The 24,525-nt window shown below is 40.6% G+C and overlaps 1 protein-coding gene across 2 annotated transcripts; it reads left to right on the top strand.

Moving 5' to 3' along the window:
- The first annotated feature begins 9,392 nt into the window (after positions 1–9,392).
- On the top strand, positions 9,393–23,198 carry LOC120055834 (TLC domain-containing protein 4-B-like). Of its 2 annotated transcripts, none has more exons than XM_039003833.1 (7): positions 9,393–9,431; positions 13,590–13,756; positions 13,992–14,081; positions 14,209–14,267; positions 14,371–14,465; positions 20,425–20,498; positions 21,487–23,198. In XM_039003833.1, the coding sequence occupies exons 2-7, from the start codon at positions 13,602–13,604 to the stop codon at positions 21,800–21,802; spliced, it is 789 nt and encodes a 262-aa protein (XP_038859761.1). In that variant the 5' UTR covers positions 9,393–9,431; positions 13,590–13,601; the 3' UTR covers positions 21,803–23,198. The 2 variants fall into 2 exon arrangements, with proteins under 2 accessions (XP_038859761.1, XP_038859759.1); XM_039003831.1 differs by having other exon boundaries at positions 9,419–9,759.
- Positions 23,199–24,525: the final 1,327 nt, after the last annotated feature.

Here is a 24,525-nt window from a genome sequence, read left to right as displayed (position 1 = left end):
AAGTGTGCAGCGCGAGAGACCTGCGGTAAGCCAATCAGAAGCCTTGATTTGCCCTGCACTCGCTCATGGATCGCAAGGAAGATAAAGAAATAAGGATGTTAAACACACGTTATTCACAATAACAGATTCACAATTTGGTTTGTCAAGTATCCCCTGATTAGGCTATATGACACTCCTACCATTCGATCCTTTTTCCATAAAATATCAATAGAATATAAAGGGAATTACAAACAATGCAAATAATTTATGAAGATGTCTAATTGCATTATAGTAGGCTATCATGCAGCATATGCCTCTCTTCCAAGAGTCCTCCACAACAGGATGGTTTAGGGTAGTAATGCAAGAGTGACATAAATAATGCCTCCTTCCACAATGCATTGAGAAATGACAAGTTTACACTAGACTGAGATCAGCTCTAAAAAGCAGCCTCTAGTAAGTCTCTGTCTATACTATCTCTACTTAAGCTGGCCGAATGCAAACAAATCATTCCCTCCCTCCCTGCATCCCTCCCCCTCCCTCCATGTGTTTCCTGTCCCCTGAGCAGTGCCATCAAGGGACTCCAAGTGTCCATAAACAGGAAGACTGTCCACAATGGAAACTTGCTGTCAGAACTGCTCATCCTGAAAATAACACAAACAGAGCTACCCTCTGAAGAACTCCCCATGCTATTCCCACCATGAGGCCTAGCTGGGTCTCAGTCTCTGCCTTTTCCTCTGAAACACTCAGGGTGGTCTAGGCCTAGTCTACTAGTCTGTCTCCACTCCTGAAATAGTTCTGGGTTAAATGTCTGAGGAAAAGTCATTTGAAAAGTTGAGCAAAAATACAACACATTTTTCTCAGGATGACAGTCATACTATTACTGTATATGCCTCATAGAAAGAGTCAAGTGCATGTTATTATTACTGTTGGATTGAGTGTAGGCTGTCTTTGTCAAACATTTTTATTCTGTACATGAAACATATTCATGCGTATGAGTCTGGTGTTTTGGATGTTACTTAGGTGATGAGAAAAAAAGTAAGGGAGGGAATTGGTATTCACCTAGGTAGGTAACAGTTGCCACAAAAAAGAAAAACAAACTGTGAATGGAAATTCAATTCCCTTTTTCCAATTTGCACAAGCAGTGACTATACAGACTCCACTGATCTGATTCAGCTCTTGTTCCAGTTTAACCTGTTGCGTAATTATTACTGTGCATCATTTCTTGTTCACCAACAACTAATAAATGCCAACTGCACAACTACTGTAGGTAGTGTACTACTTACTGCATGCTTGATCCACAGTTCACTGAAGCAATGACTGTTAGCCATTATGATTTTGCTTAGGAAGGGAGATAACTAAGACTTTCAGTTTACCGAAAAATACTGTAGAAGGTAAGACAATTGGGTAGTGCAGAAGACATTTCTCATGGAAACTGGCAGTGGGCTTATTTCAACACATTGCAATGCCAAGACATTTACTGTTAAGTCCATCAGTCATTTTTTTCTCTCTCTACATCAGGTCCTGCCGGGAAATAGGCTACATGGCATGGAACTGTATTCCTGAGTGTTTAAAATGAGCAGTGTTTAAAATGTTTTGTGTGTGTGTGTGTGTGTTTGTGAGCCTATAGTGCTCAAACAAAAACAATTAGTAAAGCAGAGTACTGACAACCAGCCATTGTCCATTAAATACTACCCAGTATAATAAAACACCATTTCCCATTTTTCCCAGCATGAGAATAGCTCCCACTGTAGGAAAAGATAGTTGCCTGGCTACCCAAACTCCTTGCTCAGGCCAAATGCTATGCCATGCCCATAGACATTAGTTTCTTCTCCGCAATGAGGGGATTTGATTATCTGGACCATATTACACCCATGGGAGGAGTTTGCACCGGGGAAAAGTGATTGGATTTATTTTGGATTATAATTATTTTGGGGGGAACCGGGCTGCCTCCTGGGTGTAAACCAGGTGCCCTATTCAAAGCCCACAGCGAAGTCAACTCTAGCCTAGGCTAGATTAACCACATGAAGTAGTGTGAAGGAATCTGTATTTTCTGATGCGAAAGTGATTGCTTTTGATAAAAATGCTTTTTCTGCCTTCCAATGAAAACTAGTTTTATGGAAAATATATATTGTATGTTTCTGGACGATGCACCATGCTGCCTTGTTGACAACATGGCCGAGCAGCGCAGATTACTGTTCCATTTGAGAAGGGTGCTCCTCCCTCACCGCTTTTACCCGTTCACGTCACAGGCCATAGACCAGTGCACCACAGCTCAGATTAATAGAACTCCCTCCGTGAGTCTGGATCTGAATAATTCCCGATGATTTCTAGAATGCAAACACATTCTAACCGTTCTGATTTGTCTCAGAAACCGATGGGTTGGGCCAGAGCCAGAACACAGGTGGGTAAAGCGGCATTAGAAAATTTGCCATTGGCTTTGATATTCTGATTGGTTAGAGATGATCCAATCGCTGATGACTTTGTTTTGTACAACACCCCTTATTTTGACATCACTACAAACAACTTCAGCGATGGCAGTCTTAGATTGAAGTATGTAGCGAACATAGAGTAGCCAAATAATTCAGTTTGAGTCGTCAGGCAACAAAGATAGTACTCACCATGTCTGGGCCTCTTGGGATTAATGTACCGGTACTTGAAGTACTTATCTCATGATCTCATTCAAATGCCCTTGTATGGTCATCACATATCTGGGAATGCCAAGTTTCCCTCTCCTATGCGGTGAGCCCGCCATCCCACTCATCCCAACTCGGGAATTCTCCCCAGCTATGGACATTGGCTCCTACTGTCATGCATGATTTACTAGAAACCTAACAAGAAATCCGACCAGATTCAGGACTAGATGTATTCAATGTGTTCAAAAGCCATTTTTTAAACACCTATGTGGACTTATGTGGCCATTTGCCCCACACTTTTCAAAAGTTTCAGGTCGACTAGAGGAAAGAAAAGATGTGAATTTTCCCTCCCCACCAACTTTCCCTCTCCATCGTGGTGACACAACCATCCCACTCCTCCCAACTCTATTGTACACGTTCCCCATCTGTGACTCTTGGCCCCCTCTGTCATGTATGGTTTCCTTCCAAACAAACATGGAGTCGGAGCCCTATTAGATATGGAGAATCTGACTGAAAAACACTATATAGAATGGTGACTGAGGTCCTGTATCAGCAGATTACACTGAGATGTGGTGCTACACACTGCTAATGAGCACCCCTTTGTTGACCCTGACCCATGTAGAGTAGACATGCAGTAAAGCTCAGACAAATATTCAGCCTAGACATCTGAGAGAGACAAAGAAAGAAAGAAAGAGAGAGAGCAAGAGACAGAGACACAGAGAGAGAGAGAGAGAGAGAGAGAGAGAGAGAGAGAGAGAGAGAGAGAGAGAGAGAGGGGAATGCTTCCTAATGAATCACAAGGATTAAAAGGCCCAGTCAAGTCTAATTCTATGTTAACATCTCACTGTTTACAGTATATCTATACATGGAGACAATAACCTTTAAATAGGCAAGATAAGTCATAAAAGTTATGTCATTTCAATGGGGTAATGTCCTTGACTTTCACAATACACTTTTCATTCAGCCCTCTGTATCATGACCATTAAACATTTAAACATTTAAAAGGTTTGACAAGCATTCAAAAGTATTGTGATTGATCGACACTTTCTAAACCTCTTTGCAAATCTTAGCTGAGCCATTCAGAGGCATTCGTTAAGTAATTTGAGTAATTAGCTCTCAAAATTAAGGTAACACTTCATCCGATGTACTTCATCAGATTTGTGGCCCCATTTACAGTAATAACAGGTTCAAATCAAATCAAATCAAATTGTATTTGTCACATACACATAGTTAGCAAGATGTTATTGTGAGTGTAGCGAAGTGCTTGTGCTTCTAGTTCCGAGAAGTGCAGCAATATCTAACATGTAATCTAACAATTCCACAGCTACCTAATACACACAAATCTAAGTAATGGAATGGAATAAGAATATATACATATAAATATAAGGATGAGCAATGACAGAGTGGTGTAGGCAAGATGCAATAGATGGTATAAAATACAGTATATACATATGAGATTAGTAATGCAAGATACGTAAACATATTAAAGTCGCATTATTAAAGTGACTAGTGATCCATTTATTAAAATGGCCAATGATTTCAAGTCTGTATGTATGCTGCAGCCTCTGGGTGTTAGTGATGGCTGTTTAACAGTCTGATGGTCTTGAGATAGAAGCTGTTTTTTAGTCTCTCGGTCCCAGCTTTGATGCACCTGTAAAGACATCGCCTTCTGGATGGTCGCGGGGTGAACAGACAATGGCTCGGGTGGTTGTTGTCCTTGATGATCTTTTTGGCCTTCCTGTGACATCAGGTGCTGTAGGTGTCCTGGAGGGAAAGTAGTTTGCCCCTGGTGATGCGTTGTGCAGACCGCACCACCCTCTGGAGAGCCTTGCGGTTGTGGGCGATGCAGTTGCTGTGCCTGGTGGTGATGCAGCCAGACGGGTACTATGGTGTTGAATGCTGAGCTGTAGTCAATGAACAGCATTCTTACATAGGTTTTCCTCTTGTCCAGATGAGATAGGGCAGTGTGCAGTGTTATGGCGATTGCATCGTCTGTGAACCTATTGGGGTGGTAAGCAAATTGAAGTGGGTCTAGGGTGACAGGTAAAGTGGAGGTGATATGATCCTTGACTAGCATCTCAAAGCACTTCATGATGACAGAAGTGAGTGCAACGGGGCGATGGTCATCTAGTTCAGTTACCTTTGCTTTCTTGGGTACAGGAACAATGGTGGCCATCTGAAGCATGTGGGGACAGCAGACTGGGATATTGAGAGATTGAATATGTCCGTAAACACACCAGCCAGCTGGTCTGCGCATGCTCTGAGGACGCGGCTAGGGATGTCGTCTGGGCCGGCAGCCTTGCGAGGTTTAACACGTATAAATGTCTTATTCCCGTCTGCCAGGGAGAGCCCACAGTCCTTTGTAACGGGTCGCGTTGGTGGCACTGTATTATCCTCAAAGCGGTTGGCCTGTAGAACATGCAGAGAGTTTTTGTAATATTGTTATTACGGAACATGCAGAGAGAGATTTTTGGAATTAGTTTGGTTAAATATTATCCAGAACAAATCCAGGTTTCTGAATGAATACTGTAAGCCAGTTGATGCTATTAGTAATTAGCCTCTTGGACTGCTGATTTGTTTTGTAACGGAACATATTTATTTTGTGAGTATAAACCATAGGCTAGAGTAATCAGTAGTCATACACTTCAGCTCATGGTATAATATTGGATATTAAACCATGTTCAAATCATATTCACTTATGTAGAGGAACCTCAGGTAGCCTAATTGATGAAGGCATGCATACAGCAGCCTATTAATCATACATGAAGCAACACATTATGGGGTTGTTGTACTTTAATTTGATATAATATCACATAAGCTAGCTATGTCATGTAAGAATTCCTCAGCTTGCTTGAGATTACTCAAGAAAGTGTAAATACTGTATTCATCAGTGGAAAACATTTGTGTTGGTGAAAAAAACAAGTGAAAAACAGAAAGGGAATCCCACCATCTAGTGGTGATTGTAAATAGCTATATTTTGTATTAACTTTTATTTAACCAGGGAAAACACATTGTGGCCTAGGTCTCATTTCCAAATGTGCCCTGGGAACAATACAGAAAATCAAATTATACACAATTTAAAACACAAAATGTATTAAATTAAATAGCAAATATTATATAAACAATCAAACAAACACATGTATCAATATAAAATTCCTAGTCTTTCTTCTAAACTGACCCAGAGACAACAACACATCCAAATGAAACATTGCTCGAAGATTATTCCACATGATTGGGGCCTGGCAGGAAAAGGCAGATTTACCCCAACTCTGTGGATACACGTGGAGTCTCCTTAAATAACCAATCCTGGAATCTAGTGTAGTATTCTGAGTTTCTATATTTCAAAAATGATGTTAAGTAAATTGGTAGTTTATTGAGTAAGGCTTTATAAATAAAAACAGAATAAGGATGTGACCTATGCGTTTTTAGTGAGGTCCAACCAACTTTATGATAAACGATGCAGTTGTGAGTGTCAAAACTGTCAGATGTGATAATATGAAGTGCGCTGTGATAAATTGTGTCCAAGGGCTTCAAAACACTGTTACTGTAGCTGGATTCATGTATATAATATCGCCATAATCTGTAACAGGAATAAATGTAGACTGAATGATCTGTTTTCTACTATTTAATGAAAGGCAAGCCCTATTCCTATAGAATAAGCCCAACTTAATTCTTAATTTCTCGACTAACTCGTCAACGTGCTTTGTAAAAGATAGCTTTTCGTCAATCCAGATGCCCAGATATTTATAGGCGAGGAAATGATCAATGAGGGCACCATCTAACGTAGTTATGCACAAATCATCAGTTACATTATTACATGATTTGGCAAAAAGCATGTACTTGGTTTTATCAGCACTTAGTACCAACTACAGGTCAACCAAGGCTTTCTGCAAGGTAGTAAAAGCAGATTGAAGAGTCAACAGAGCCTGAGCTGCCATAGGTGTAGTAGCATATACAACAGTGTCATCTGCATACAGATGAAAGTTACAGTTTTGTACAAATAGACCAATGCTGTTAATATAAATAGAGAAAAGAACTGGACCAAGAATCGAACCCTGTGGGACACCTTTTGTTATGTCTAGAAATCCTGATTTAACGCCATCAGTAAGTACACACTGTGATCTGTCTTTTAAATCATTCTCAAACCCGCGACAAGCAGCCTGATCTAAGCCAATCGTAGAGAGTTTCTGAATAAGTAAGGTGTGATCCACAGTGTGAATGCCTTGGACAGGTCAATGAAGAGGGAAGCTCGGTGTTTCTTCGTCTCCAAACAATTTATGACATAATTTAAAACCATAGAAGTAGCAGAGATGGTACTATAACCTGGTCTGAACCCTGACTGTTTTACATTCAGAAAAGATGTAGCAGTTAAAAAGGATCTAAGCTGAGTATTAATCAATGATTCCAGGATTTTTGCCAGGCAAGAGAGTTTGGAAATGGGACGATAATTATTTTGATCACTCTGGTCGCCACCTTTATGTAGAGGAAGTACATGGGCCGCCTTCCAAACTCTAGGCATAGTACTTGATGTAACTGTCAAGTTAAAAATATGTGTTAATGCTTCCGCAATCAATGGAGCAGAAAGCTGTAATAAGAAGGGATCAAGCATATCAGCCCCAGTTGATTATTTTTACATCAATCATAAGTAGCTGTTCCAACACATCAGAAGTAGACAGTTGCTCCAGAGGTCCTTTATCAAGTCGACTAGCAACTGGATAGAGGACAAGAGAGCAACTGAATATGCTGGTCATATTGTGGCATTAGCTTTCCCACAACACTGTTTACTTATATGACTGGTTCAATGACATGCTATGGGTGAATGGCATACAGTAAAGTAGTACGATACTCCACACGGTTCTTATTTCCACGTTCAAAACAACTAAAACTTGGAAACTCCGAAACCGACCAGTGGAGGCTCCTCAGAGGAGGAAGGGGAGGACCATCCTCCTCAGTGAATTTAATTTAAAAAAAAATGTAAAACATTGAAAAAGTTATCATTTTTAGATAAACCTATAATAAATATAGTCACCAAATAATTAATTAAAACACACTGTTTTAAATTGGTCTACAGTAGCCTTAACAGCATTTTGTTTGGTAGCATCATGGTGCAGTCGGAGGACAGCTAGCTTCCATCCTCCTCTTGCTACATTGACTTCAATACAAAACCTAGGAGGCTCTTGGTTCTCACCCCCTTCCATAGACTTACACAGTAATTATGACAACTTCCGGAGGATGTCCTCCAACCTATCAGAGTTCTTGCAGCATGAACTGACATGTTGTCCACCCTATCAAAGGGTCAGAGAATGAATTTAGTACTGAAAGTATAAGCTACAGCTAGCTAACACTGCAGTGTATAAAATGTGGTGAGTAGTTGACTAAAAGAGAGGGAAAGACAATTGTTGAACTGTTTTCAACAAATTAATTTCTTAAAAAATGAAGAAGCAAGAGGGAGAGAGAGAGATAGAGAGAGAGAGAGAGATTTTCATATTTTTTCACTTTCAGTTTCACTTACTTAGCTAGCAAATGCAGCTGGCTAGTTTAGTTACTCGAACACCTGGCTCAAACAGAGGGATGCTATGTTAGCTAGCTGGCTATGACTATCCAACACTGGAACTCTTCCAAGTCAAGTTAAGCTTTTGGTTTTATTAATTTATTGCCACCGGGGCCCGCCGGTGTAACTGCTTACTGACTATACACTGTAACATTACTTAATGATTGTAGCGGGTTTACTCGCGCATTAGTTCTATTAACTATGTTGACTAGGACGTTACTTTAGCAAATATGGGGACAATGATGTAGGCTGTGTGTAGCGGTTATGACATGGTTTGGCTTGGAAAGTTTTTTTTGCCTGGTCACATACAGCTGATGTGTTGTACATTGAAGTCCACAAATGAAGGGAAAAGGTGAGAGGAGGAGAGTGCATTGAGGAGAGAAGGAATACAATGTGGCTGCTATGAAAGTGAACTGTGTTTATGCGTGATCAGAGTATTCATTCTGCCGATTCTGTTGCAAAACGTTTATTAAACGGAAGCAAACGACACAGGGATAAAAATATCTGAATTTTAGACTAACTGTTGGACTAATGATTACACCCTGGATAAGCTAGACGCAGGCAAGAGTGTGCAAGGCGGTATTGAATGTGTCACTGTCTGTCATCTACATTTTTTCTCTCAACCTGTGTGCACCTACATTGTAAACTTTAATTCATAGGCTAGTTTGTAGCAAACTCATGATGGGTATAGGGAAAATTTGAGTATCATGTAGTAGCCTAAACCTATCGATGTGTTACATTGAACTGGGTGAATGGAATATGAATGACAGTCTTCCATCATGCTGTAATAGAAATAAGGCCATGCTCAATTGTCCTGCCTCATCATAAACGGCACTGGCCGCCACTGGAATCGAACAATAGGAAGCTCTACAAAAAATTATGTATGTACATTTTAACTCTGAGGTTATAACAATCTGTTTCGTCACACAATACACACATGCACATTACTGATGTTTTAGGAAGAGCTACCGACGCATGTACAGTTGGTGTATATAAAATACGCCGTGAGAGCGTGTGTGTACAAGCCACTGCAATGCCAGAATTGTAAAAAGTTTGGACACGTGTCAAGTGGGAACAGGCTGAATATGTTTGTGGCTGAATGCATTTTTTTTGTTAAAGAGTTATAGAGTCGGAGCCTTCCCTGTTTCTAGTCCACACTCCAGTCCAGTTGGTGGCGGTAATGCACATTAAAGTTGGTTGCCAACCGCCACAAAAAAATCCACCAAAGAAGAAGAAGAAGAAGAAGCAGCAGCGACATACAGGGAGAGGTGCGAAATGGAGGGAGGAAGATAGATATCTGACTTTAGAAGACAATAGAGGCTGTAAAAACTATTGTTTAAAAAAAAAAAAAGTAGCTTACCTTCCACATCCGGGTGCAACTATCAAACATCAGATGAATTCACCGCCTAACAGTGGCTTTCAAAACAGGCTTAGGCTAAATCTTTTCGGGGAAAAAAAGCCACAAAGGAATAGGCCTAGTCATTCCAAATATAGCTAGCTTGTATTAACTTGAGCATCATTTTTCTTTAAAATATGGAAAGGCAGCGTTATGATTAGGCTATTTCAAAGCCATTTCATGACTATGTGAAAAACAAGGTAAGTTGACAGGGGCACTAGCTAAAGCAAACGAGTCATAAAACAGGATTGTTTACATTTTCTCCTGCATGAACATATGCTGAAGTCATTCTAGTCATTTCAGCCTAAATATTTCCCGCTACCAGTTTTACGCGTTTAACTTTTAGTCAATATAAAAATCTCAACATAGGTGTAAAGCATTTGTCCGTATAGCGACCAACTCCTATTGTAGATCTACACAGCCTGCGTTGCGATGTGGAGTCACTTTTCCTAAATATGTCGGGCAACCAGTTTTACGGGTACTCTCTTGTACACAGCCTGGGTTTCGACATCACGGGGGATATTTATATATCGGGAAATGGTATTCCCCTTGAAATGCACTTGGCCTTACTCGCACTTCTGTAGCGCACCTTGACGGGACGGTTATAGGGTGTCATTGCCAGTGCAAGTCTTGTTACTCCTTGTAGCACCTTTACTCGGGGGAATAGCATTGCTTAGAAACTACGACAGTGGCTTGAGGGTAAGTACAGTATGCTTCTGTCAATGGTGTGCGATATGCTTGCCTTGTATCAATTGTCTGCCTGTCTATTGACCTATCAGTATCACACTTAAGTGATGCTACTGTCTTATGGACTTCTGTCAGTACAGTATCTACCCTCATAACCCAGTACTACAGTATACTGTACTCGGTGTCTACTGTAGAGATAATGTTGTATTGTACAGTAGTTATTCGTGCTTTAGTTTGAAAAAGTATGCTATGTCTACTTTATCTTAAAACAGGTCAGCTGTTCAGATTTCTGTCTGACCACAATTTAGGCGATTCCACAATTTCTTATATTTCCTCAGTCATTGGCTATTTCAGACAGGTTCACTTGTGATCAACAACTACCTGACCCAGACACTTGAGGAGAGCTTGGCGAGGTTCCCCATGTTTCCTTTCATTTGTGGAGGAGGGTTGGGGTTTAGGGCTGTGGGGACATGTAGGGGGATCTGCGTGTGTCCCTGTATTTAGTTACAGACCATCAGCGATTTTGACACAGAGCCAGATGGGGTCAAAGAGTTGTTTACAAGTATGATTGGTTGGCCCACTCCTGTTAGCTAAAGGTGAGGTTTGGTTCATTCAATCGATTTTCTTAAGGGCACTAGGAATGTTTCTCACCATTTTGAGGAATCAACACTTCTACATGGACATGTTATTCTTAGTAGGGAGTTGAGCAGAATTTGAGTTGTTCTACGATTGAGAACCTCAAAAAACAAGAAATACAGAAACACTTCAAGTAACTTTTAGGAATGCAGTTTGCCATAGTTGCACTTCCTCCTAAAATGCCTCTCACCAAATAAATCCTTGCATAAAATATGTCCGCTCCAGCTTTAGTAATGACAGGTGAACAGAAGGTCGGGGGTCATCTACTACACCCCTTCACCAAAGGATCTGATGACCACATGAGTGAGAGTGTGACTGGCCTATTTGTAAAGCAGTGGGGGAGTACATGAGATGTGGCTTTGGCTGACCCATGGACTGATTATGACCTTAACGTGATAACGCAACTAAATCAACAAATACTATGTAGGAATAGGCAAATAGTCCACTGTTTCAAGGCAGCCGGTGGTAAATACATGGGTCCTGGCCCGAGGTCAGATACTGCAGAAGTAAGTGATGACATACAGTCCAACATAATTGGTACCCTTGATAAAGATGAGCAAAAAGTACTGTATAAAATAACTAATTCAAATACTGAGCTATATTGTATGCTCAAATAGTAAAAAAACGAATACTTTTATACTAATACAATTGTTAAGTGAAATAGATTTTGTTTAACAAGTAATACAAATAATTCTCAACAAGATTGGTGTCAATTATTGGCACCCCTGTTTTCAATACTCCGGCACCCTCCCCTTGCGAGGATAACGGCACTGAGCCTTTTTCTAAAATGTTTTATGAGGTTGGAGAACACATAGCAAGGGATCTTAGACCATTCCTCTATACAGAATCTTTCCAGATTGTTTTGTCTGTGCTTATGGACTGCCTTCTTAAATTCAAACCACAGGTTTTCAATGGGGTTCAAGTCCGGAGACTGAGATGGCCATTGCAAAATGTTGATGTTGTGATCAATTAACAATTTCTTTGTGGTTTTTGATTAGTGCTTGGGGTTATTGTCTTGCTGGAAAATCCACTTGCGTCCAGTTTTCAGCTTCCTGGCAAAGGCAATCAGTTTTTTTTGCTAAAATGTCCTGGTACTTGGGAGAGTTCATGATGCCGTTGACCTTTTATCAAGGGCCCCAGGACCAGTGGAAGCAAAACAGCCCCATAACATCAAAGATCCACCACCATATTTTGCAGTAGGTGAGATTATTTTCTGCATATGCATCTTTCTTTTGACGCCAAACTCACCACTGGTGTGCATGGCAAAAGAGCTCTATTTTCATGTCATCTGACCAGAGCGCCGGTGCCAGTCCACGTACCAATGCTGTTTAGAAAACTCCAGGCGTTTACATTTGTTGGTTGCTCTCAATAAGGCTTTTTTTCTGGCAACCCTTAAAGAGCTTCTTGGCATGGAAGATTGTAGATTTGGGTGACACGAAGACGTAACCAAGTTCGGTAATTCTCCAACTTTGGCCACTGGATTTCTCTTTGCCTCTCGAACCATCTTCCTCACTGCGTGGTGCAACTGACATTTTGCGCACAAGGGAGGATGAAGAAAGCTTGCCTTGAATCACTGGGCATCTTGTTATGACATGCATTATCTGAATTATACCTACAGAGGAGTGGCTTTTATGGAGGAAGTTGTGTGTGCAGAGCAGCACTATAATTAAAACGCGACTTACCTTTTTGTAATTAATGAATCCAATGTTAAATTATTTTTTTTGTAATGCTTGTAACGTCCTCAGTAGGCTGCAGTAACCTATGCTTCAGCGGGGAGGTGCAGGTAGCCTACGCAAGCCACTGGCAAAGATTTCCAGCTAGCAAACTCACCACAGATGCTGGAATATGTTTCTGAGTGACAGAGTGAGGGCTTTGCTAGGTGATTTTAAAATGTTTTATTGAGGGACTGGAAAAAAATGCTTGGAACATAAAAAACATTATTAACCGGTTCCAATGCTTTTAAAGTAACAGTTCTGCTCCTGAACAGTATAGATAGCTTTCATCTCGGGTTCAGCTTTCATTTTCAGTTCTGTTCCCTGAACCGGTTCCAGCGTTTTGATTTCCACACTGAGTTTGGAATAATACTGTGATTTTGTGAAACTGATAACGAGCTTTTAGTGTAAGAGCTGTTTGAAAAGACTGCCTCAAATGTCAGCCTCTTTTGGCAGGATTTTGTTTTGGGCTGCTTGGTTACAGGCTGTAAATTAGGTAATAGACCAGTAAGAGAGTTTCAAACCTCTCTGCCAATAACAGCTATTTTAAAATGTTCCCTTCCCCACTTAGACCACTCCCAGACAGTCCTAGCAAAAGATGGCATGAGAAATTGCTCTTTGCTAAGAAGCCCCAGTATTTTTTATTTTTGCTTGATCATTTTTAAAATTTAAAACAATCACAGTAAGATACTTAATTGTTAACCAGAAATGTTTTGATGTAGAGATTAAAAATGGCTGCATTTGACCTTTTTTAAGCTGAAATGAATTTTAAAAAGTTGAAAATTAATGCAGATTTTATTTATAAGAATCTTTAGGGGTGCCAATAATTGATGTTTTGAGAGAGAAACTATTACATCTCTTTGAGTGAGTGTATTAGTATAAGATATCAGTTGATGTAGTCTGACTGACTGTGCTGTATGTTTTCATATCTCACACTCCTATTTGACACTCTACTATGAACTCACACTCCCCTGTCTGTTTTTTCTATCTCTCAGTAACGAGTGATCATGGAGAGCTTCTCATCGCTGGTCCTGTCCATCGCCGCCACCAGCTTTGTGACGTTCCAGTGTCTGTTCCACTTTGTCAGCCCCTGGATCTCTGCTCAGTTCTTTCCTGGGTACCACCGTCTCAGTCCCAGACACACCATAGAGTGGAACTCCAGGTACAGCATCTGATCATCTGAGAAATGATATTATTGACTATTCAGTCAAAGCTCCTATCAGAAGACCTATTGTATTATCATTTTCCCAGTTGAAGCATATTTCTGAGCGTAGACACTTTCAAATATCGTTGTCGAGAATTGTCCATATGCGTGGAATACCACCGCTGCCACCAAATGTTGCGTTTAAGGAAGTATGCTTTTCTGAGTATTTGTGTCTGTTTTTTGTGTTTTCTAGAACTGTGTCTACGTTGCACGCCTTGATAGTGGGGCTTTTTTGTCTCTACATATTACTTCATGATGATGCAGTCAATTATGACCCTGTCTGGTAAGGATCTCCCTGACTACTGAGTGATAAGTGTGCAATCCTTGGTAGAGTAGTCATATTTTGTATATTTGATACCAGGCTTTCTTATCATATTTTCAACATGTGCTTTGTGCTATCTTGCCAATAGGGGAGATCCGTCACTGGTGAAAATAAATGTGGCCATAACCTGTGGCTACCTCCTATCAGGTGGGTCTCCACTTCAGACATGTCTAACCCTTGTATTACTTTGCATATTCCCATGGATTATGTTGACCCATACAGTGAGCTATCTCCCTTGTCTGTCTTGCAGATATGCTGCTCATATGTTACTATTGGCGGGCGATAGGGGACAAGTTTTTTGTAATCCACCACCTGGCAGCACTCTATGCTTACTACTATGTACTGGTGAGTTCCTTACTGACCCAGAGCAGAATGTGCAGGCAAGATGGGGAAGGGACATGGGCCAAGGGTGAACACCCATGTAGTTTGATGGGATGGGTTAGAGTGGATAACAAAAGTCTGGTCAGTGATGAAATAGTAGAGTTCCACTTTAGTCAGCATTATATTTGGAACACTTTGATTTACAGTGTTGGTACTGTGTAATTGACCTATAAGTACATTGCTACACGTGTTATTACTCAGTTTTAATAATTGCAAAATGTGTTTTACTGCACTTACGAGAGTATTACCCAGTAATGGAACATAAAAAATTGTTTCCCTCCCCTCTTTGGAAGGTACAGTGTAAGTGAGTAGCTACATTTGTCAAGCACTTTTGAAATGTTGCTTGTTCAATTGTATCTGTATCATATAAAAATCGCTACGGATAGAGTTTAAACTAGGTATTTGGCTGACAATTTGAGTTTTATTGAGGAAGGACACTTTGCACTGTCTTTTGTGCATGTATGAGTCAGAAGAAATATTTGGGAGCTAGTTGGACTGAAAATCATTGTTTTTGTTGCATTTATTGCATATCTTCATTTGACGTACCACCGAAAGCTAGACAACAGTGTGTAGGTAGGTAGGTAGGTATGTATAGATGACGGTTCACTCTTGGTCCTGTCCTGTGTAGGTGTTCTGGGCCATCAGGTTCAGTGGCTGCTAAGACTAACGATGATGACAATTGGGACCATTTTTTGCATGGAATGTGATGGCTTGTAGTGCGGGTTTCCAGGACACATTCAGCCTAGTCCTGGACTAGAAAACATGCTCAATGGAGAGTCGCCATTGAAAGTGCTTTTTAGTCCCAGACTGGGCCTAATCTGTGTCCCAGTAAACCATCCTGTAGATGTTCTGTCTATACTGCATGAAGCCTTCCCTTCACTCAGTCTGTAATGGTGATAGGTGCATGCTGCCTTTTTTTTGTTTGTTTTGACCTTTCAACCCTACAACCTATACAACTATACAAAGAAAGGGACCTCTCATATATTTCCAAGTCACCACTGACTTATTTTAGTAAACTAGGTAATGTTAGAATGGATTGTAGAGTAAAGGTTCTGAAATTGATCATGACATTAACTTATCTGTCATCGACATAGGTAGTCCATACATCTTTTATTTTATCGGGAGTGTTTGTTCTCTTTTTCAATGTTGAGATGGGGGCTTTTTAATTGTGCCAGTTCTCACTAGTTGCACTTCTGTTTTGTGTAGGTATGTATTTTTTCTGTCTCTCCTCCACTAACATGTGTGATAGTGATGCACCGATATAACATTTTTGGCCGATACCGATATTTTCCTTGCCCAAAAAACGTTACGATAAGTGATATACATTTTTTTTGCAGTCTTTTAAGCATTCTAGTACAGTTAAATAGTTAACACACACACATGGATGCAGCGGTCTAAAGCACTGCATCTCAGTGCAAGAGGCATCACTACAGTCCTGGTTCGAATCCAGGCTATCACATCCAGCCGTGATTGGGAGTCCCATAGGGCGGTGCACAATTGGCCCAGTGTAGTCCGGGGTAGGCCATCATTGTAAATAAGAATTTGTTCTTAACTGACTTGCCTAGTTAAATAAAGGTTACACACACGCACCACACTGAGCAAAAAGTTATTTTGTTGGCATTTACGTATGTCCTCATTACCAGAAACATAATCAAAACCTATTTCTTTCACTTACTTGCTGTGCTGTTTCGTTGTTCATTTGTTCAGTCATTTCATTCTCAACCAGGATTTCTATGGAACGCCGTTTGGGTCTTTGCGTGTCAAAAAAGATACTATTTAACACGTCAAATAAGCTTGTTGACCAATCAGGACCTGAATATGACTGCATGTCACATAATAATTGAACGAGTTCATGGATTTTGTATGTAGTTATTACACTATCACTCGTATTTCATATGTTACAACGATTCATCGATACATACGAATGCTGTGATGCTGATAAAGTTGTCTCGCGCACCTACAGTGCTGGTCATAAAATTTTTAAAAAGCTATGGATGCAAACAATGTTCTTGCCCAAAAACATAGCAAAACGACAATCTGTTTCAGTAGCTATATTTAGCTAGCTAACTATATAACTAGGTGTCATCTAAAATAACACTAATTTATAAGACAGTTCTTATTTGATTAATGGTGGTCAGACCCATCTATGTGAAGCTAGCCACAATAAGGATTAGCCACAATAGTGGACTTTGCAGTTAGCCTTCAAAATAAAAGTATGTCATTGACAGTGATGCAAGTTAATATAAATAGTAGAATTATGCCATAATTGAATAGATAATGCTAAACGAGGTTGGAATGTTGTTATATAAAATCAACAAAAGTCAATCAATCAATAAAATGTATTTATATTGTCCTTCTTACGTCAGCTTTTGTCACAAAGTGCTCTACAGAAACCTAGCTAAAACCCCAAACAGCAAGCAATGCAGGTGTAGAAGCACGGTGGCCAGGAAAAACTTCCTAGAAAGGCCGGAACTTAGGAAGAAACCTAGAGAGGAACCAGGCTATGAGGGGTGGCCAGTCCTCTTCTGGCTGCGCCGGATGGAGATTATAACAGAACATGGCCAAGATGTTCATAGATGACCAGCAGGGTCTAATAATAATAATCACCGTGGTTGTAGAGGGTGCAACAGGTCAGCACCTCAGGAGTAAATGTCAGTTGGCTTTTCATAGCCGATCATTCCGAGTATCTCTACTGCTCCTGCTGTCTCTAGAGAGTTGAAAACCGCAGGTCTGGGACAAGGTAGCACGTCTGGTGATCAGGTCAGGGTTCCATAGCCGCAGGCAGAACAGTTGAAACTGGAGCAGCAGCATGACCAGGTGGACTGGGGACAGCAAGGAGTCATCAGGCCAGGTAGTCCTGAGGTATGGTCCTAGGGGTCAGGTACTCCGAGATAAGACAGGATAAATACTCCAGATATAACAGACTGACCCTAGCACTCCGACACATAAACTATTGCAGCATAAATACTGGAGGCTGAGACAGGAGATACTGTGGCCCCGTCCGACCATACCCCCGGACAGGGCCAAATAGACAGGATATACCCACCCACTTTGCAAAAGCACAGCCCCCACACCACTAGAGGAATATCTTCAACCACCAACTTACTAACCTGAGACAAGGCCGAGTATAGCCCACAAAGATCTCCCCCATGACACGAACCCAAGGGGGGGGCGCCAACCTGGACAGGAAGATCATGTCAGTAACTCAACCCACTCAAGTGACGCACCCCTCCTAGGGACGACATGGAAGAGCACCAGTAAGCCAGTGACTCAGCCCCTGTAATAGGGTTAGAGGCAGAGAATCCCAGTGGAGAGAGGGGAACCGGCCAGGAAGAGACAGCAAGGGCGGTTCGTTGCTCCAGTGCCTTTCCGTTCACCTTCACCCTCCTGGGCCAGACTACACTCAACCATATGACCTACTGAAGAGATGAGTCTTCAATAAAGACTTAAAGGTCAAGACCGAGTCTGAGTCTCTCACATGGGTAGGCAGACCAGTCTATAAAAATGGAGCTCTATAGGAGAAAGCCCTGCCTCCAGCTGTTTTCTTAGATGTTCTAGGGACAATTAGGGGGCCTGCGTCTTGTGACCGTAGCGTACATGTAGGTATGTACGGCAGGACCAAATCAGAAGGTAGTAGGTTAGCAGTAAAACCTTGAAATCAGCCCTAGTCTTACCAGGAAGCCAGTGTTGAGAGGCTAGCACTGGAGTAATATGATACTTTTTTTTTGTTCATTTGACAAAATTCTGTTGATCACACTGGATGTATTATTATTTTTTAGTATTGCATTGGGGGCATTCTTATTTCTCTGTACAGCCTTACCTATGGATTGTGGATCAATGACATGGGATATCCGTCTACTCAGTGACACCCAGAGAACATTAGCATCGTGGCTCTTATTGCGGGACTCTGAAACAACTGTGAATTGAGCCACATTTATTGTCAACCTATGTGTATTGAACACTATTCCAGAGGAAAAACAATACTGCGTGGATGTTTTCGAGTCAGATAACTCTGAGGAGGACGTTGGGAAAAAAATCTCTTGTGTATTGAGTAGACTGTTACCCTATTTCATTGATCCCCAATCCTTAGATAATGCTGTACAGTGCAATATGAATGTCAATACACACAATATGCTGACTGGGGAGGTGATTTTTCACAGTCCCGCGATAAGAGCTGCAACGCTAATATTTGCGTAAACGCTTCACAGTTGTGTTCTGTGGGTGTCACCGAGTAGACTGATACCGCATTTCATTGCTTCACATTCCAACCTTCTTTAACATTATCTAGTCTAAATATGGCATGATTCCACCAATTGTAACTGGCATCACTTTCAAAGGGGTACTTTTATTTTGAAGGCAAACCACAAATTCCACTATTGTGCCTAATCCTTATTGTGGCTAGCTTCAACAACACATAACCCAGTCCGGTCGAGCCTCACTAGCCAGATGAAGCTAGCTGGCTGCTTATAACGTTAGCTTTGGGAAACAGGGTTAAGTAGCTGGCTAGCTATTTATTTTCATGAACTGAAGTTCAATTTCAATAGGCGATCAACTGGCTACCTAGCTAATACTTACTCACAAGGATTCCTAAATCATTGCTAAGAATAGTGAAAATGACTGCAGTTTCTATTGGTCATTGTTGTCAGGCTGGTTGTATTGGTGCTAGCTAGGTACCAAGCTAAAGCTAGCTAGCTACCCCATAAGTTGTGGTCGAACAAATAATGCTTTATTACCAACGCGCTATTGTAAACACATCGTTTGTGGCCGGTGTTTGCTTGTTTGCAGACTTTTTTCGTACAGCTTTGACAGTGCTACTGATAGTATTGGTGGCGCTTGGCTTGCACGTGCATATTCAAAACACACAACATTCTCTAATAGAACTGTGTTATTTTACGTGTCGAATTTAAAGCTTATTAAACGCATCAAGTAGTGTTATTGTCATATAGTGTTATTTGACGTGTATATTTTTTGACACGCAAAGACCCAAATGGCATTCCATAGTATGTCGTGAAGCTAATAGCAGTGACGCTATTACTGTTTAACTCCGGTAGGGCAGCAACTGAACAATAGCGTACTTGGTAACGTTAGTGTGTACCGGTGCTCGACCAGTCGCGAAAGCCAACGTCACCCAAGACAGAGAACGGTTGATTGTCAAGGGCAATTAATTCCATTATCTTGGCGTTAATGCATTTCGCCTTTGAGTTGTCTCACTGTAATTTTCTTACTCTTTCAAATGACTGCTCGACTTGTTGACTGCTCGATCCACACAGCAGACATTGTGGGCTAGGTTAGGAATGATGTGTTGCAGGTGTAGTACAAAATTTTACGTGGCGTCATTACATCATGTACCTACGTTATATAGTTATGCACATCAGCTTTGACATTTCGTTTTCACATCGGCGTTAAACTAGACATTGGGTCGATACTGATGCATTTTTTTAGCTAATATCGGCCGATTCCAATATGTTCACTGACATATCGTGCATCCCTAATGTGTGATCAATTAACCTAGTCTTGTGTCTCTAACATGCTAACTATACAGTACATGCAAAAAATGGCCTAAACAAAGAACAGGCTGGTATTAATTGGCTAGGTACAGAAGGGGCCCCTTCCTATCTTGTCTGTAGTGGATTCTGTTGTGGTACATTGAGCACATGTTGCCTAATAACAGTATGGACTTACCAGTACTTAGAGGTATGAGCATGCACTGCTGGAATGTTCACCACCACTTTTTGTACACATTTTGAAAATGTCTGTGACCCAAGTTTATTAACTGTGTCATAACCCCAGTAAGTGCACCTCAATTTTTCCTTTTTAGAGATTGTACAGTAAGTTTACGATCATGATTTATCCTGAATTCAAATATTATTGAGTGTACTTCTCTTGCCATTATTTTCTTTGCACTTTGTTCTTTCTCTTTTAGAGCACAGGAATGTTGCCTTATTTTGCTAACTTCCGTCTGGTCGCAGAGCTTTCCACTCCTTGTGTGAATCAGCGGTAGGTAACTTCAATGCCAAATAGACTCATGCACGTGCAGAAACTCGCACGCACAACATTACCTGGGAAGTAGAGGGCACCTTGTAAAGTAACCATTTGGTGCCCTGAATGTATTTTCAGAAGGGTTTTTGTCGTTGGTAGTAGTGCATTAAACCATTTCAGAAACCGTATTGACCGTTAATGTGTAACTACTTATAGTAAGTCAGACCAGACACACCCAGCCAAAAGCTTGTATCTGACAGCATTATTAGAGACCCATGTTTCATACTTAAACACATTTGAGTCCCATTTCTAATTGTATACTATTATCCTGATTTGAATCCAACAAAGACAAAATACAGATGCAATGTTAAAGAATTGTACTTAAAACCTTTCAAGTGCTGGATATATGTGCCTTCAGAAAGTGTTCACACCCCTTGACTTATTCCACATTTTGTTGTGTTCATTTTATTTTTTATCCATTTTTAATTAAAAGAAAAAACAACAACACCCATATACACACAATACCCCATAATAACAAAGTCAAAACATATTTTTAGAAATGTTTGCAAATTTATTGAAAATGAAATACAGAAATCTAATTTACATAAGTATTCACAAAAATGTCTAAATATGTTTTCACTTTGTCATTAGGGTATTGTGTGTATATGGGTGACAGGGGGGGGGGGAGAAATCTATTTTAATCCATTTTGAATTCTGGCTGTAACCCACAAAATGTGGAATAAGTCAAGACGTAGTACAATGACTTTTACCATGTCCCCTCCCATCATGGTGGAGGATTGTAGCGTAGTGATACACATTTTACATAGGGCTGGCCATTGAATACTGGGGACTCTTTCTGAAGGCACTGTATATATGTGTAATGTAGGTGACCTTTCTGGAACAATGCCAGTTGATATCCATGACTCCATTACAAAGTGAGTTCATCTTCAACTCTTATCTCACTCTGTCACCATCCACAACTGTCCTAACTGTATCTATCTTTCAGCTGGTTCTTTGAAGTGCTTGGTTACCCAAAAAGATCATTACCAAATATGGTCAACGGCATTGCCATGACGGCATCCTTCTTCCTGGTGAGGATAGCGGTCATGCCACTGTACTACAGCCGGATGTATGCCGTGTACGGGACGGAACCCTTCTACCGGGTGACCTTTGGTGGCCGCTGTGCCTGGATGGGCCCCAGTTTCTGTCTAGACATTATGAATGTGATGTGGATGCATAAAATGGCCCGTGGCTGCATTGGTGTCCTGCGTTCTCCTGGAAAGGTGAATGTGGAAAAGCTGCAGAATGGGAAAGTGCACTGAGGGATTGAAAAAGGCAATGATGGTGTTATTTTATTATATGTCTGCTTCAAATGGTTCATGGACATTTTTGGATCAAATGGTTCATGGACTGGAAATGTCATGAGAGTCCCTATTATCCCATGACCAGCCCTAGGTAAATTGCGTACCACTACACTTATCTGCCTAGAATACTTACAATTAAACAAGCGCTAAAGTCCTCCACCATGATGGGAGGGGACATCGTAAAAGCCATTGGACTATCTCCTCTTGGTCATTACAGATAGAGAGTAAGTGAATGGACGGTGTGACATCATGGATGGAAACAGACAGACAAATACTCTTGTCTGCTGGACCCTTTGTTTCTAAATTGTTTATGTCCACCCAAAGGTGTCTTGTGCATATTGCCAAAATGATATGAACTGACATGGATGAGAATGGAAGAGGAGCTCACATATTTTTCTAATGTTTATGAAGCTGTAAAGATGGCTCTTGCACAAATATCATGAGAGATATGAACAAAAATAACCTAATTACTTACCTAATTACTCATTAAATCTGTGTTTTCACCAGCATTAGAATGTAAAAGATGTATATTAATCAGACTCCTACTGAAGTCTCTGCTCAGGAGCCTGCTCATGTTTGGAACATACAGTAGGCCTAGGAATTATCAGTCATGTGCATAAATTATCAGGGTAGCTTAAGACGAACCATAGCAAACATGCCAGATTGTGTCATTTTATCTCTAGAAGTGACCTTACTAAGTGATTTATGATAACAGCCATGAAAGTGCACTTATGTCTAACCGACACACACACAGTAGAACTTCACACGAGCAACTTTGCAGAGTTAACAAATGATTGATAATACTTCATTATTAACTGTTGAAACAGAGCTTCATAATGTGAAATCCCTGTTTGATTTCTGGATGAGAATATGTTATTTATTGTGACATTTACAGCCATGGTAGTTTTAATATTTCATTTTTTTAAAAACACATTTTAGTAATGTACTCTTCTTTGAGTAAGTGATAACTAAATGTCCATAGCTGCTTTAAATAGTCTTCAGTTGTCATTCAGTTGTCAGCAGACAACATGTGTTTGCTTGTGTCTGCTGTTGAGATGTCCTGCTCTCGTGTGGAGACAATGCGGGACTGCAAACATTGTATTTTCCATTTTGTCAAGACTGAACGTACTCAAAGGGAGGGTACAGTGGGCAAGGCGCATTGAGCAATATTCATAAACAAATGATTGATGTTAACCTTGGTTTGGTGTAATTTGGTCATCACATTGTTTTGTCTATACTTATGGCTACTTTGCCCACCATTATTACCTCTGTCTGTTGTTAAAAACGTGCTATTATGCATGCGTGTATTTTTTTTGGAATTTGAATTACATTAAATACTTTGATTCACTCACAATCATTTAAAAAAGTTATCCAGAAAACATACATGTTTATTTACTGTAGGGGATGTTGGCATGTTTTTCTCATTGGGAGAATCTCAATTGCATACTCGTCGCATATTCTCTCCTCCTCGAAACCCATTTGAGTAGAAGGTCAGAGGGGTGGGACCTCTGGCTTTCTCATCCAATGGGTTTTGAGAAGGAGGCAAGGAGAGGACGCGAGGAGAATGCAATTGAGATATATTTTGGGGTGGAAGGTAGCTTAGTGGTTAGAGGGTTGGACCAGTAACCGAAAGGTTGGTGGAACGAATTCCTGAGCTGACAAGGTAAAAATCTGTTGTTCTGCCCCTGAACAAGGCCGTTAACCCACTGTTCCTAGGCCGTCATTGTAAATAAGAATTTGTTCTTAACTGACTTGACTAGTTAAATAAAAATAAATACATTCCCTATATGATCCCATTTCTTTTGAAACCGGAATGCGGATTTTCAGTCGGGGTCGGTAATGACATAATTTGAAAGACCTCTACCAAACCAAAGTAGACAAACATGTAACCACAGGGTTTACTGTCTTTGATGTAACGACAAGGGAAACTACTTCACAGGAGAGGCATTTGAACGTTCTTTTTTTAATCAAAATGCTTTCTTTGGCAGAAATGCCTTCTGGAACATGTGAACTTTCATGTGCCTTAATAACAAACGTGTATGCCATCTGTATGTATGAATAATTTTTTAAAATTACAAGCCTAGTTGCTTTAGCCACGGAAAAAGACAGGAATCTTCCCACTAGCCATTATTGGCTGAGATAATTAATGGGCTGGACATGCCGAAAGATTTCACCATGTAGCACCTTCTGTTTATAACATGAGCTGCTTGGTAGATAATCCTTTCTACTGCAGCTATTTTGAAAGATATCATGGAGAACTGTAAAAGGGTTTCTCTGGATTACATCTTCAAACTAAAGGCAACCCTGGCATCTGTGACAAAGCGGGAGAAAGATCTGATGATTCTTAAGGCATTGCACACAGTCCGTGTGAACCAGAGTGACTTGACACAATGAGCCAAGCAAGCTGTATAAACAAAACAGAAATGACACAGGATGTCTTATTTAATGAAAGGGGTCGCAGTCTGTCGTGAAGTGTTCATCCATGTATACGGGTAAGAGTCTAGCTACAGTTTCAGATATTATATGTTTCTAATTTTGTCAGAAAGCTATGAAAACCGGTTTGTATTGCCCGTACTCTTTGGATTGGGATGACTGCTACTATAGCTACATGTCTAAACAAAATACTCCAAGTTAAAGCGTACTGTCAGCTAGCTAGCAAACGTTATGTTTATGATCTGTGT

Source organism: Salvelinus namaycush, chromosome 11, assembly GCF_016432855.1.
Source record: "Salvelinus namaycush isolate Seneca chromosome 11, SaNama_1.0, whole genome shotgun sequence".
Lineage (NCBI taxonomy): Eukaryota > Metazoa > Chordata > Actinopteri > Salmoniformes > Salmonidae > Salvelinus > Salvelinus namaycush.
Note: the sequence above shows the minus strand (reverse complement) of the source record. Positions and strands in the feature narration are given on the sequence as shown.

Coding starts and splice junctions, on each gene's coding strand:
- LOC120055834 (XM_039003833.1), top strand. CDS start 13,602: ATGGAGAGCTTCTCATCGCTGGTCCTGTCCATCGCCGCCACCAGCTTT. Junction 14,268..14,370: donor CTGTGGCTACCTCCTATCAG/GTGGGTCTCCAC, acceptor TCTGTCTTGCAG/ATATGCTGCTCATATGTTAC. Junction 20,499..21,486: donor ACTCCTTGTGTGAATCAGCG/GTAGGTAACTTC, acceptor TCTATCTTTCAG/CTGGTTCTTTGAAGTGCTTG.